Consider the following 15,113-nt stretch of genomic DNA (forward strand, 5'->3'; position numbering starts at 1 on the left):
GAACATGTACTTTAAAAATTAAGAATACAGAGAGAATATAGATTTAAAATGTGTAGTTTAAAACTGAAGTTTTTTTTATAAATATTTAAAAATACAATTACAGCTTGCCCACAATTAACCTCAAGCAATTCGACCGCCAAATAAAGTCAAAGTCATCGAACTTAACAACACTAAATTAATATTAATTATCCATATTCGTTAAAATTTTTATGAATTCTAAATTGCTTGAGAAAAGGTATCAATTACATTCAATGAGATAAAAATAACGAAGTAGATTAATTTCAATTAATTTCACTGAATGAAGTTAATTGAAGTAGACGAGAGAGGTCATGACCCCTTCACTTCAAAATGATCCGAATAAACTCGGCTTTAATAGAAATTCAGCCTTAATAAATCCCTTCTTTTGCTGAAAAAGGATTGGAAGGACTTGAATTTATTTCTATTTGAATGTCCTGTAATTATTTCTGTGTGTCGACGGTTTTACTCTTTGTGATAGGATGAGTGAGGAAATATTGATAAATCCTTTGTGATTACAGTTTGTATTTATGTTTGATTAATTACAAAAGTATTATCTACTCGTATGCTAATATAATGAAGAGGAAAATGTGTGCTAAGTATGAATATAGATGGATGGAGAGGAAGAGGAAGACCTAAGAAAAGATGGATGGATTGCCTGAAAAATGACAAGAACAGGAAGGAAGTAAGTGTCAGTATGACGAGTGACACGCGAACATGGAAGAGGACGACATATTGCGCCGACTCTAGATAAAATTGGGAACAGGGCAGGAGGAAGCAGAAGATAATAAAGAAGAAACATTTTTTTGTTTGAAATATTCTTTCACTGTTGAGAAGCTACATTATCCCCAAGGCCAATAAATAGGATATAAAGCTTCCCAACAGCGAAAGAATTTTAAAAATCGTTGCAGTAGTTTCGGAGCCTCGGTACAAACAAACAAAAGAATGTTTCCTCTTTGCTATATTAACATAGATTCAAAAATTACTGATGCCAGTTTTTAAATCTGTTCTGTAAGAAAATGTTTTTCAAGACACCCCTTTCAACATTTTGTTATTTAATATTTTGCAAACAAGCTTATCCCAAACGATTTTGATTCGTAGCGAGAGTTGCTACGGCGTAGCTCACGTAGCGATGACGTCAGCTACGCCGTAGCTTCTCGTCAGGTAATCGACGCAGCTACAAAGTTCGTAACACGTATTTACTTAAGGTTGTATGTTTCAAGTTGGAGGTAAGTCAGCATGTTCTTATTTAAGATATTGGTGTAGTGAAACGATTTAATATCAAAATTGAAATTATTTAATCAAACTATGCTGGAAATGAGCACTTTTTGAATGTCAAAATAAAATACAAAAGCAGACCCTAAAACGCCCACTCTTTATCATTTCCTGTATTTTATTGCTAAGAATAGGAAGTGGCGTAACAATCTCCCCAGAAATTCAATTGGCACTAGATCCACATTTAAATTATTTTATAGTTAAAGTGACAAATATTTTTTGTGACTCTTTGTAATAGTTGGTAAAACGGTAAAAAATATTTTATTATATTTCATGGTATCTCTTTTACATATATAATATTTTAAGTGTACCTAGACTAATTCTCTTGGTAAAGAAAATGTACCCAATAGAAACTTAGTTTAGCCCATATGACGCGTGTCAGTTGAACCAACTTACTTGGACAAAAATAAAAATAATTTTATTAAACACTAGCCGTTTTCCCGCGGTTTCACCCGCGTCCCGTGGTAACTACTGCCCGTACCGAGATAAAATATAGCCTATGTTACTCGTGGATAATGTAGCTTTCGAATGGTGAAAGAATTTTTAAAAACGGTCCAGTAGTTTTTGAGCCTATTCATTACAACCAAACAAACAAACTAAGTTTTCCTCTTTATAATATTAGTATAGATTTAACTAAATAAAATGCTTACCAATCTTAGCATCAGTGAGGTTCAGCCACAGCAGGCTAGTGATGTACACGACGAAGTTACTTAGATTCATATTACAGACGTTACATGACGCCGCCCGCCTGCGCTATGTGTGTACCCAGCTTTATCTCGGCCATTACATTGCCTGGAGAAGAAAAAACAATGGTTAGAATTATTGTTCAAAGAATTAAATTACAGAAATATACAGAGACACGTGAACGTTAGTTTATTTGTATCGTTTTTAGTTCGATATTAGAACAGTTTTATATTGTGACGTTATAAATTAAATATTATATTAGTTAAAACTTTTGTAAAGTGCTATTATTTATTCAAACAAGTAATTTCAGACAATGTAAATAAGTACAGATAATAGTAATCATCCTGCCCTTGTTTGGCCATTGTTTTTTCTAGCATTTGTCTTTAATACAATCCAGACATCGTCTATTTCCTCTAAATCCATACACAGTCATGCATACAGTAATATAAGTTATTTTGTAAGATTTATTTTAAGTCATGTTTGTTCATAAATGGTTGTCATCACCCATTCCTAGTATAGATTTCAGTAATGGAAATATTTCACTGACCTACTACGGGTTAGATAGCATTTATCGGCTCTATTATAAAGATATCATAATATTGTACCTAATCATAGTTGTTGTATGAAAGGTTTTTCATGTAACATATCTGAGGAATTCTTCAGTAGGTATCAATTCAAATTTAAAAGTATGTCAGTTTATTTGTTACTAATATTTTCATAGCCAAATGCTGAAACTTTGTGTGGCAGGATTTTATTTTGCTTACACGAAGACATTATGGACGATGTTTTTAATGCAAAAGTGGTTTCATATCATAACAATATCTAACCGGCTAAGTATCTACTGTTGATTTATATAAAAATAATAGTGTCAATGGTACACCTAGCTTTACTCTGTGGTGTTTTTGGTCTATGGATCTCTGGTTCTAGTTTTAAGTTGTCTATGAATAAAATATAGTTCGTTCCAAGTCAAAGTTTTAATATCTACTTAACCAATTTATAAAATACTTATAGCTAGCAGTAGAAATCCACGTTATTTGTAAGTGTCATAAAGGCTATATTTTATTCTAGTATTACGGAAAGTAGTTCCCTCGAGACACGGTTGAAACCGTAGAAAACTGTCGTTTCAAGTCCGCGTAGAAAAAGTCATGAATCAAAGCTAGTATAAAAATAACCTTTGACTAAGGAAAATTCAACTTTGTAACAGAATAAACAAACATTATTATCTTTGTACCACAAAGTAACTATATAGGTACCTAATCGTTTGAAAAAAAACTTCTTTCAAAGTAAATAATAAACTGAATACCTAACGCTAAGAAAATAAAATTCTTCGCGTTATTTTTTTACCTTTTTATGTTCAATAGAAACCGAACTACGTATTTACTGACTTTACCCGGTTAAAGTCAACATTGACCGGTCGAGGTTCTTTTGTTTGAACAGCTGGGCAAAGCTGGTGAAACCAAGGTTTTTACTTGTGATTTGTTCTTGACCAGTTTTTTTGAGAAAATTACATAGGTCTATGTGTACACAGACCTTTTTTCGCCTTTTTTTGGCCTCGATATTTTCTTAACTTACTACATCAAATGGATTTATTTTCGTCTGTCGCGCCAATTATCTTTGCTTTTATGAAGTCAGTTATTTTACACCTCTTTAAATACCACTAAGTAAGCAGTGTTAATATTTGACTATTGTGAAGTCAATAGCAACTACCTTCGGACATGAAAAACAAGCTTAACAAGACCTACAGGAAAAACTAAAAAAAATACAAATAGCTTAATTTAGCAGAAACGCAAAGTTAACTAGCACAAACTGTACATAAAAGTTTACAAAGAAACTTCACAAACAAAGCGCTTTCAACCTTCTTTACATTTACCTACATGAGCACTTTTAATTAATTTGTTGAGATGCATTAATTTTGCAAGAGAGCGTGTGACTTGTCCCTCGTGGCTTACCCTGGACATCTGCTTACACCCCAGAGAATGGAGTAGGGAAATGGTGATGAAGGTAGAAATGCAACTTTCACCATTAGTGGTTTGAGATGCTTTTGTCTTTGCTTTAGTTTGCTTTCCTGATTATGAGTTTTTGTAAATTAAGTTAGGGGGTTATTTAGACGTGTTTTTGTTGACATTAGTTCTGTTAGTAAACCTGTCATTCAGTTGTTCATTTATTTTTTTACAAATGCCGTCTCAGTTGATTCAATCGTGTGATCATTAATGCATAGGACATTTGCAGTTTTATAATTAGCTACAGAAATACACTGCAAATATTTTACAGTCGACCGAAAAAAGGTTTTCAATTACTATTTGCTTTGAACAGATAATATTTTTAACCTGAAATTATTAATTCGTTTATATTCTACGGAGTCCAAATAGAGTTTTATATCAGAAAATATTTTTGTAAGTCGAAAGCTTTTAAGCTCTATAATAAAATACATACAAAAAATACACAATATTTTAAACAGCAGCTACTTAACATATCAATTAGACATTACCTCATTTACAAAGGCTCATAATTATTCAAACAGACTGACACATTACATTTTAATTTCATTCAAACCATAATCAAATAACAGCGAAACGAAACGAGATATTTTCATTAACAAAACACCTGAAACGTCTCTCGAAAATGTCTTCATTATTTCAGTGAAATTGACGTCTCTCCAACGTACAATTTAACTGGGAATTCATTAAAATAAAACTAATTATTTTAGGTCAGTATCAAGTACGGTTAACGGGTAACAGTAGCAATAATGGGTGGGTAGAAATTTTACGCGGGGTTGGAGTGGGGTAACAAAACAAATGTACGGGACAACACTCTATAGGCTCTCGAAACGGTCAGTGACGGACAAATGGGCACTCGAAGCGAGTTACTCGACCCACTACAATGAGGTTGAGCGTCAAGTTGTGAGAGCAAAGCGGGCTAGCAACAATATAATTAGTATAAACACGTATCGTGTTATATGTTAATCTTTATTATTTATTATTAATATACATATTAATCTGAGAGGGATAAAACTGAAATACCTATACACAAACGCATAAAAATCATAAAATCTTTTATTGAAGCAAACTTTTGATCATTTTATTTTTCACATAATATTGGCTGTCGTAAACTATAATGCTGGTTCCATTTTCTCACTTCAGACATTTTTTGAATTTAATTCATGTGACAACAAGGAATACTATAAAACATTATGTTATTTTAAAAACTAAATGTAAAATCGCTACCGCTTATGCGTTACCCCTCACTAAACATACCGATCGTTGTTCTGAGAGATTGACGCGACGACGTACAGTTGTAGTGTGTTTGAGTGCAAATGAGTTTTTTTGTTAACTGTACCTAGTGGCACGCAAATGTAGGTCGATTCACACGTTCGCACTTCTCAACGATTTGCATGTTTTTATTTGTAAAGGTGATCCGTTTGTGAAATGTCTCTCTTTTTCTTGTTTACGTCTATTTTTGCTTTGACTTTGACGCTTTTCGCTTAGTGCTAGGTGTACTTTTTTCGTTTTGTGTTATTTTTCTTGTTATATTTCTAGGTTTAGGTTAATATTATTTGAGATAGCTTTTTATGTGTATTAGAGTTGTTAATTAAACATTATTGGCATGGTCAAACGATGATTTGTAATCAATTAATACCTATACTTAATTATGTAATGAAATAAACAAAACTATAATTTTGATCGGCGATACATCTTCTTGAAAATAACAAAAGAAAATCAACATTGACAAAATATCTCAGAGCAGTGTATTTTAGATTGTCGTAAGTGTAGCGGACTATTTAAATATAATTTATTTAATCCATACCATTCAAAATAAATTCAACACCAACAAAGAAACACCCAAACTCAGCAGAATCAATATACAACAAAACTTGGCAGCTTCAAGAATAAAAATAAAACAAAAGAAAACACATCCTAGGGTACGAAACAACAACTATTGCCAAGGGACTGAGCCGTAAACATCCCGGAACTCATAAAACAAATGTTCAGAGAAACTCAAAACCAGGACCATAAAAAAATAATCGTATATTCTTAGAATACCAGCACACTGTCAACTTTTAGTCGGCCAACAGTTTGTAGCTCATAGATCAGTATAAAGATGAATGCTAGTACGCATATAACAAAGATCAGGTATTTAGTTGTCCGGGGCTGCGGGATTGTTCGAAAGAATTACCGCGGCCCTGGTACATTATGGCTTAAGAAGGAACATGATGGGTTTTAGTCAGTAAGAGTCTGACACTCCCTCATGCTGCGCCGGGTCATTTGATGATTTTCCTTAAAAAAAAAATATTTAGCTGTATCAAACTGACTGAAAACTGAGATTGGAATAGCCAATCATCGGGTAGCCTGTCGACCAACTGTTTAGTCTACACTCTGCAGATACTCTAAGAATAGTCGCAAAAAATCTTCCAATAGTAGAGAAACTTTTAATTGGATTGACAAAGAGAATTATTCCTTTTCAGCAGAATTGAATTAGAAAGTTCTTTATGTAAAAATAGTGGGCCTTATTAGATGAGAGCCTATAATAATAGTACCATAGGTTTTAGTTATATGAGTTTTGATTGGAACTTTCTCGACTCAGACAATATTTATTTGAATTTTTATGCTTATTTTTGAAATGGTATAGTAATAATCTTTTATCCCGTTAGATAATGACTAGCTTCATTCAGCTGCATCTTTTAATGGGCCATAGCTAACACCGAAAAAAATAACAAATCGCTTCAGTAATTCCCGAGAATTTGCAAAAAAACAATGTCTGCAGCTATTAAACATTTTAGGGCCAATTATTTTCACATTTCTTTAATTTTAAATTATGTGTACCTAAGTGTTGAGTTACCCTTCCAATTACATCAAAAAACGGCTAGTCATGTCGAAACCTTGAACTGGTGGAAATACAACGTCACTCTGTGATTGGTAATTATAGTATTTAAATACTGTGGCAGGTCACAAGGCCACAACACACGAACTTCATTTCCTGTCATTGTTGTGGAATATATTATTTTTAATCTGTTTTATATTTTTAGGTGTTTCTGCCAGTGTTTTACATAGAATGATAACCTCCACAAATCAGTTATTTGGGCAGATTGATATACCTTGGTAAGACTGGCTGTCAGACTTACTGGCTTCAAACCAAACCACCTGACTACCTATAACGACTGCCAAAGATGTTCAAATGACAGTCAGGACGTACCAATTGCTCTTGCCTTCCGAAACACGGCGGTCATGACAAGATAGTCATACAACCACGGACGGACCGCTCTAAGCAATACTTAATCTTAAATCCGTCATCATTGTACATATGTATCATTATTGTATAAGATTAAAGATAATTGATCCGGTTACTTGGCCAAAAGCCCCTCCCGATAACGTAAAATTTTACCCTTATTCACGAAGTTGGTAGAAATAGCATGTCCCGTCGTATTGTATAATGTGAGATATTAATCAAACTCGAAACTTGTAACGTGTAGTAAGCAATAAACATATTTTTGAACCTCAGGCAGGTTCGCGTGTAAGTTTGTCAACCATGCTGATGTTACACGATTTGTTTTGAAAAAACTTTTACTGGTAGAGCTAGCAACTGTTGCTTGTACAAAATTCGATAAAAATTACATCTGATTTGTTTTTTTTTTAATGGGATTTCTTCCAAGAAACTTTTTTTTAAGTACCAGTCGATATTGAATTTCGCAGTTTTAAAGCGTTCTGACTAAATGACTAAATAACACATAACATAATTCTATGTAATACCTACATACATACACACATAATCTATTATATCTAACACCTATAATATCTAATACCTATAATTATGTCTTCACAGTTATTTTTAAAGCTCACATCGTTAACTACAAGCCAACGTAGGTGTACGAGCACAAAACAGTAATTTAAAAGATCTATTAGGCTATTCTAATACCAATCACGCTTCAACCTTTAGTAAGTGGGTACCCGATACCGCATTGATTTCGTCCAAATGAGGGTAGTCCCACATTTGTTGTCGACCTATCACGCGAGGCGTCGGCGGCGTGTTTCGTCAGTCGTGCATTAGCTGTCTGATTAATGACACGCTAGTTTGCTTGATTGGCACTGATGGTGTTATTATTTTAATGCAATGAATGATATAATGATTATTTAGGAGCTCGTGGTTAAGTAACAACCTTTTTTTGGTGGGAAATCATGAAAAAGACACTTCTGTGGGGCAGCGGGAGGGACTCTTACTGACTAAAACACACTATCTTCCTTCTGGAGCCAATAGCGAACCATTTTCGAACAATCCCGTAGCCCCGGTAGGCTTTGGCGGAGTAGTCGATCGATGACATCGTTAATCAACGCTTGATGCAGTGGTTCCGATGGATGACCAATTTGACATGACGAGTTACTCCGTGTTCCAAAGACACATTAAACTATGTAAAGCACACTACTTTTCTCATTAAAAGTGATTTTCCAGTGCCAAAAAGGAATGTTGCTATTCGCTCTACATGCTATCTCATTAAGATGGAATAAAAAGTCACTAGTACTTTTCTTCATTATTTATTCTCACTTAACTTGTTTAAATAAACCAAGTTTGTATTTAAACAGAACGCTAGTCTTACTGGTATTTACAGTCCAGTTTTTATGAGTCTTCCGAACCTCGGATGGGCTATGGTCACCATGCCCGCATGCCGAACCTGAGGCCCCGGGTTTGATACTTGCTGGCGGTTGTCTGGGTGTCAAAATGTGTATTTATAAATATGTATATGTTGTTAATCAGTTGTTCACCATAACACAAGTTAAACTTACCACGGGGCTAACCGACCGTGTGTGAAAAGGTGTCCAAATATATACTTACTTATTTATTCCCACATGAACAAAACTAGCAATAAATAATATATAGAAACGGTCATTTCAATTTGTTAGTCTATTGTGTATAAAATTTTGTAACCGAAAAAACTGAATACAACAATAGTTTGTTAGTGTTTTGTGTTTCGATGCTTTTAGTATTTTTTCATCATATTTTTGGTGAATTTATTACTGAATGACTAAATTGATTTCTTTATGTGTGTGTGCTTTAAATATTGAAAGGCTTGTGTTTAAACACCACCCAAAAAAGTACCTATTTTACTACCAAAAAAATTCTAAACGGTTACCAAAATGGACAAATGGTCACCAAATAACGTTTCCAAAAATATTATTAAATAAAACCATTTTTTCGTATATTTGACTACTAAAAAAATATATGGACGCCTTTAAAATACACTTTAGACCAAATATAATATATTGTCACTACTTAGATGTTACCAATTATGTAATACCATGACTCCTAATTTGGTCTTTTTTGTTAGACTAAAAAAGCTAACGATCGCTAGAATATTTCCCAAATACCAATTAATATACTGGGGTTCCAAAACCTACGTCGCTTATTTATTGTTATATCAATTTGTGTGTAACTCAGTACGTTTAAAATGTAAGCACGCAACATGCAGCAAGCATGGCTTCTGTCACGGCTCCGGCGCTGCAGGGCTCCGGCGGTCCCATGCGAGCTTATCGTCGCAGATGGTTTTCACGCTCACCACTGCAGCCTCAGCCGCGGCGGCGAGCCTTAAAACTACCTGCGCCTCAGCTCGCAGGCCGCCTCGCCCCTCCGCGCCTACGCGGTTTTGAATTGCACTCTAGGAGTAGGGCAGACAAGACTACGTGGAGTCGGTTTTGCAGCGATTTCGTCACTAACTTTTTGGTAGTAATATTGATCTTTTAGTTGGATAGAATTTGGTGACCATTGATCCATTTTGGGAACCAAAAATAATATTTGTGCGAGATTTGCGATATTTCTGATATTATTATTTTTTTTTGGATCATAATATTATAAACTTTAGTGCCCTTTTAATGAAGTCAATTTATTTTTTTTGGAGTTGTTTATTTTATTTGGTGCCTCAGCTTAGAGTCTTAAAAATATTTTTGATGACCGCCTAAATTATACCCACATTGAAATAGCCAACCATAGAATGAACAAATAAAACTTGGAAATTATTAATCGAAGATGCAACAATTAAAAACCATATTAATTGCGAAATTACTAGAAACTGACCGCCGATAATAACGGCATTCTAATTAATGCTACCTAATTGGAATAATTGAAATCAACAATATCAGTATTATTATGTACAAGTATGTTTGGTATGCATTAGATGAAACCATCCTGTCTCATTGTTCTCCCTCGATTAAATAAATGAACTATGATTAGAAATGTATAACTATTATAACCCATATTATATACTAACCAATCAAGGATCAAGGGGCATTTGTGTCTGCCGAGGCTGCGGGATTGTTCGAAAGAGTTACCGCGGCCCTAGTACATAAAAGGCCTACGACGGAACACGACGGTTTCTAGTCAGTAAGAGTCTGACACTCCCTCACCGCTGCTAACCCACGGCGGGAGGTGTCATTTGATTTTTGACGTCGTTAAAAAAGGGGCATTTGTGTGGTAGTTATGTAAATAGATGTCCACACAATAACTTAACTTCTTTCTGTTTGGACACATGAAACTTTCATTTCTATAATATATGTTCAAAGAAAACCACACTTAACACCTGGTATAAAATGTAAAACAATACAACTATCAGAAAAACTTTGCACAATAAACAGGAAACAATAGAAAACTTTACAAGTATAAAACACTTATTTCTTTGAAGCTCGAAAGCAATCCGCAGCAAAGTAATCTTGACCACTAATCCTTGGGGACTTAATGTCTTCACAAAAATAAACATGGACAGCTACTCAGAAGGTACAAAATCCAGGTGTTTGTTTACTTGTAAAATATGCAATTTTAGACAGCTTTGCACAAAGCACAAAGAATTTTAGAACTCTTAATATGTTATTGTTTCCTTTTTCTACTTAAGTTAAAATTGTTAAATTGATATTTTTTTAATTAGTTATGAAGTATTCTGTGTGTGAATTGGCTCTCAAATCTATAGGTCTAATTAAGTATATGGCCTGTATTTTTTTACTCTTCTTTAATTACTGTGTTGATAGAATAATGCACGATAACAGTTCAATAATATGTTTTATAATGATTCAATTATAATTAATTTCCTCAAAAAAAGAAAAAATCCTTGATCTTTAACTCGTAAGTATAGCATTTAAATTTTTAACATGTTTCTAGTTTAAAAAACCTTAGCATGTCAGACACAGGTGCCACGCTAGCGCAGGCTTAAAAAAAACGTGACCTACATGTGTGACGCATTTTTTCCTCGAACCTTTTAACGACCAATCTTAATATTCACACAGAACACTCTACTCTAGTCTTCTTCTAAAAACAATCAACAGCGAACTAATCCACGGTAATCCACAGACGCTTATCGTCTTCGTAAAAATAAACATGGCGTCCACTCCAGCAGTCTCGTCCCAGGTGCGTTCGTGTCCGCCTCATTTATAATTTAAGCTCGGTTGCCAGTCCGGGATAGGAGCCAGCGGACAGCTTGATACGATAAGTTTCTAGACGTTTTAGGCGTTTGAAACCTAGGAACAATAAGGGTGCTATTTTTAGATATTAAGTATTACTATTTTGTTACATGGGACCATTTTGGTGTAAAGTAACTAATTCAAATTATATTTTATGTATAGTAAAAATACCTATGTTTTTTTGACTTACTCTATGCTGAAATGAATGCGGACAGCTTGATACGATAAGTTTCTAGACGTTTTAGGCGTTTGAAAACTAGGAACGTTTTGGATGCTATTTTTTGGAATAGAAAATGTGGGAGGATTTTGACTTCAAAGTGAATTGTATCTATAAATTATTCAATGAAAACAAATTATTAAGTCAAATTGAACTTGGATTCGGTTTATTTTACGATGAATCGAGACACAAAAATCTTTTATAATTTCTCAAGCTAAAAGTCTGAAAACACTATTTTTGGAGGCTTTCATTTTTTTAGAACACAGCCTCCTCTTTCTAGAATAAGGCTTTTACAAAACTACATAACACACTCACGTACATAATAATAAAAGTCCATAAACAAACTGACGCAAGCAAATGCACAGTCACTCCAACGCCCACATCTTAAAACTTTAACCAAACGCAAAAGGCTCTCCCCGGGGCACTTTCAAAATAATCGTAAAAACGTGAAGTCCCAAGAAGGGCAGCTACCTAATAGATAAAAGTGTTACATTCACTTTGGCGTTGTTTACATAATTTTCTAGATGTTTTCACAAAGAAATACAAATTCCCTTCGAGATAGAATCAAGTCTTTTTAAAGTTTCCCGATGTAAAGTTGCGGGGTTTTTGATCAAAAGATTTGAAAGTGATTTTGAAGTTGTGTTTTCTTGGGAACGAAGCTTGGGGCGAACTTGCTGTGTGAAGCAACAATCTCTGTATACAAAGGTGAATGAGACTAGGAAACGTGGGTCTGTAGTAATAGTATAAATAGCTCGTTAAAGGAACTTTGGTGGCAGTGTAGCTTATTTTAAAGTAACTTAAAAGTGCTGTAGTCTATAGTATAGTATTTACGAGTAAGATAGTAACGTATCTTTATCGGTGTGATAATGTTAATTTACAGTCAAAAGTACTCTAAATTCAAGAACTTTAATTCACATTCAGTATTAATATCTGGCCTCATCCTTATACATCTTAAATTCCAACACTATCTTGAAACAACATTTACTTAACCTTGTTCTAGAAGTCGGTTAAAAAAACAGACTAAGCAGAAAGAGCGTTAAGTCTAAGAATATGAAAGCATTTGTAACGCTAGACTTTCTGAATAGAGTCATGAATGTTGAGAATGCAAAAAGAGGTGACGTAAGGACTGTTCACACTGCACTTTTGGTTAAACTCGGCTTTTTGGCGGTGTGAATTTAGGACTTTTGACGCGTTTGAATTTTGTTGTAGGATTAAGATTTTGAATAAGGGATCTTAGGGTGTTCAAAAGTCGGAGTTTCATGGTTCGGGAAAAATATTCTCCTTTAGGTATTAATCTTAATTTCATCGATAGCATTATTTTATCTATGTATTTTTCAGTAATCAGACAAGTTTATTTGCACCCACGTTATTGAAACTTTCCCAAATAAACTTAAACGGCAGCATGACAAAAACCAAAACAAAATCAATATCTGCTTTGAAACCACAAAACTCTGATCAAAATAAAAATGTCAAGTATAGAGTTGCCTTCAAAGCGATATAAAATTCCATTCTTATTAAAGTCAGAACTAAACCACCGTGAAGGAATTCATATGGCCGTACAAACTCTGTATGCAAATGTAGTTTCCACAATTTAAATTTTGACTTAAGCCGACAATCGAGTGCGAAACGCGACCCTAATGCTTGCCATGAAGTCACTAAGCCTCAACATTAAGAATAAAACCGAGATGATCGATTCTCAACCTTATTAGCATAAGCATTAGGCCTCTAATGGTATGTCGCACGAGTGCTGCATTGATGACGCTTTTAAGGCGACTGCGGGTTAAATCTTTTACGATCAACATAAAAATGTCGTTATTTTTTCCGCGCCAGTGGAATGTGAAACTTTTTTGGGCGCAAAAAAGTATCTTTATTGCTTCCTAAAGCATTGAAATGTATAATAGTTTATACGTTGAAAACTGTCACTACATACAATATCGATAAAGGATTAAAATTTATGTATTGCATAGCCGAATTGGTGTCATAGATATCGATTCAGGCCCGGATACCGATTAAACAAATGTAACCGCTATTGACTTTGTGCCCTCGCTCAAAGCTTTAGTGTAAAGCAAATAAAAATATTCGTACTAGTTGACAGCGTTCAAATAATATTAAAACAATACCAACTATATTTCGCGGTTTCACTCGCATCCCGAAGGAACCCACCACCATATAAAAAGTAACTTCTAAAATGTCTTTTCTCAGGCTTTAAAATATCTTTGTACTAAGATGGGTCCAGTACTTTTGGCGTGAAAAACAGACAAACGGACCGACAGGCCCAGCTATTTTCCCATTTATAATATTAGTACCTACCTCAGTATAAAAATACAAACACAGAAAGACTTTCCTAAACAAACAAAACAAAACTTGGACAATGAAAATGCAACCGGCATTTTGCCGAAAAAATCCGGATAAGAATTTTAAACGAAACATTAGACAGGGTGGAATCTTAGCCTACCCGCAGATTGCAAACTTTTAGTCGGCCGATAGCTTGTTTGGAGTCATAAATCAGTATGAAGATGACATACGAACAACAGGTATTTCGCCAGCAGCAGACCGAGTGAAAACTTTGATAGGAATCAAAAATTTTCTTTTAAAAAAATCGGTCAACTGTCGGCCGACTGTTTAGTCTGTAGTCTCTGGGCACTCTTAAAAAGACAATGTGTCTTTAAGGGTGTTCAACAAACATTATGTAAAGGATGTACATAAGCTAAAAGTATTTACGTAACGACAACATAATGGGTTCAAGCTGTTAAAAGTGCTGTGGCAGGCACTATGATGTTTTATGTAAACATACGGGCGGGCTTACAGAGTCGGCCCGCATTTTTAGGAGAAAAAATATTTGTTAAAATGAACGTTCTACCAGTCTGCTATCAAGTATAGATATAGGCCACTTTTAACAATAAATAATATGTATAATCTAATAACTATTAATAGAGTTAACATTTATGTGTATTTCTTTGTATATTTATTTGCATTAAGACCTCAACTAATTATGTTATCAACTTCAGAAACAATAATATGACAACAAAAATAAAAAACCTAGTTATAGTTACAATAAACAAAACATAAAACCTACAGCGACGCTCACGCTCGTAATACAAAACCTTATGTTTACAAAGACGCGACGCGCAGAGAAATACTATTACATCTTTTGTAAGAACATGAAAACTGACAAAAACAAAATGAATTCTCATTGGTACAATGCGTATTAAAACGGCTAGTCGCAAGGGCAGAACAAGGAAACGATTTAATTTAATCTCGGCCCGGAACGTTGAATTAATTCCGTTATTTGGTCATTTTTCAGTTTCCCCTCCTGAAAAATGGCTGAACAAAAATATAAAGCAACAATTTTTCAGCGTCAAATTTTGCCTTTGGAAAGTTAAATTATAAAAATTATGATTTTTTTGGAACGACGACGACGCCGATGTGAATATTTTATTTCTGATGTTTTACGTTTTTTGAATCGCTAATCTATTGGTTTCGGGAATTGA

At 34.2% G+C, this 15,113-nt stretch overlaps 1 protein-coding gene across 1 annotated transcript in view; it reads right to left on the bottom strand.

The window, feature by feature from the left end:
• LOC110374335 (acid sphingomyelinase-like phosphodiesterase 3a) overlaps positions 1-15,113 on the bottom strand; it is a 42,657-nt gene that overhangs the window by 8,286 nt on the left and 19,258 nt on the right. The window contains exon 2 of the mRNA XM_021332006.3: positions 1,941-2,082. Coding sequence (XP_021187681.1) covers positions 1,941-2,010 — 70 coding nt within the window. The 5' untranslated portion in view covers positions 2,011-2,082. The remainder of the gene's footprint in view (positions 1-1,940; positions 2,083-15,113) is intronic.

Source organism: Helicoverpa armigera, chromosome 12 (genome assembly GCF_030705265.1).
Source record: "Helicoverpa armigera isolate CAAS_96S chromosome 12, ASM3070526v1, whole genome shotgun sequence".
Lineage (NCBI taxonomy): Eukaryota > Metazoa > Arthropoda > Insecta > Lepidoptera > Noctuidae > Helicoverpa > Helicoverpa armigera.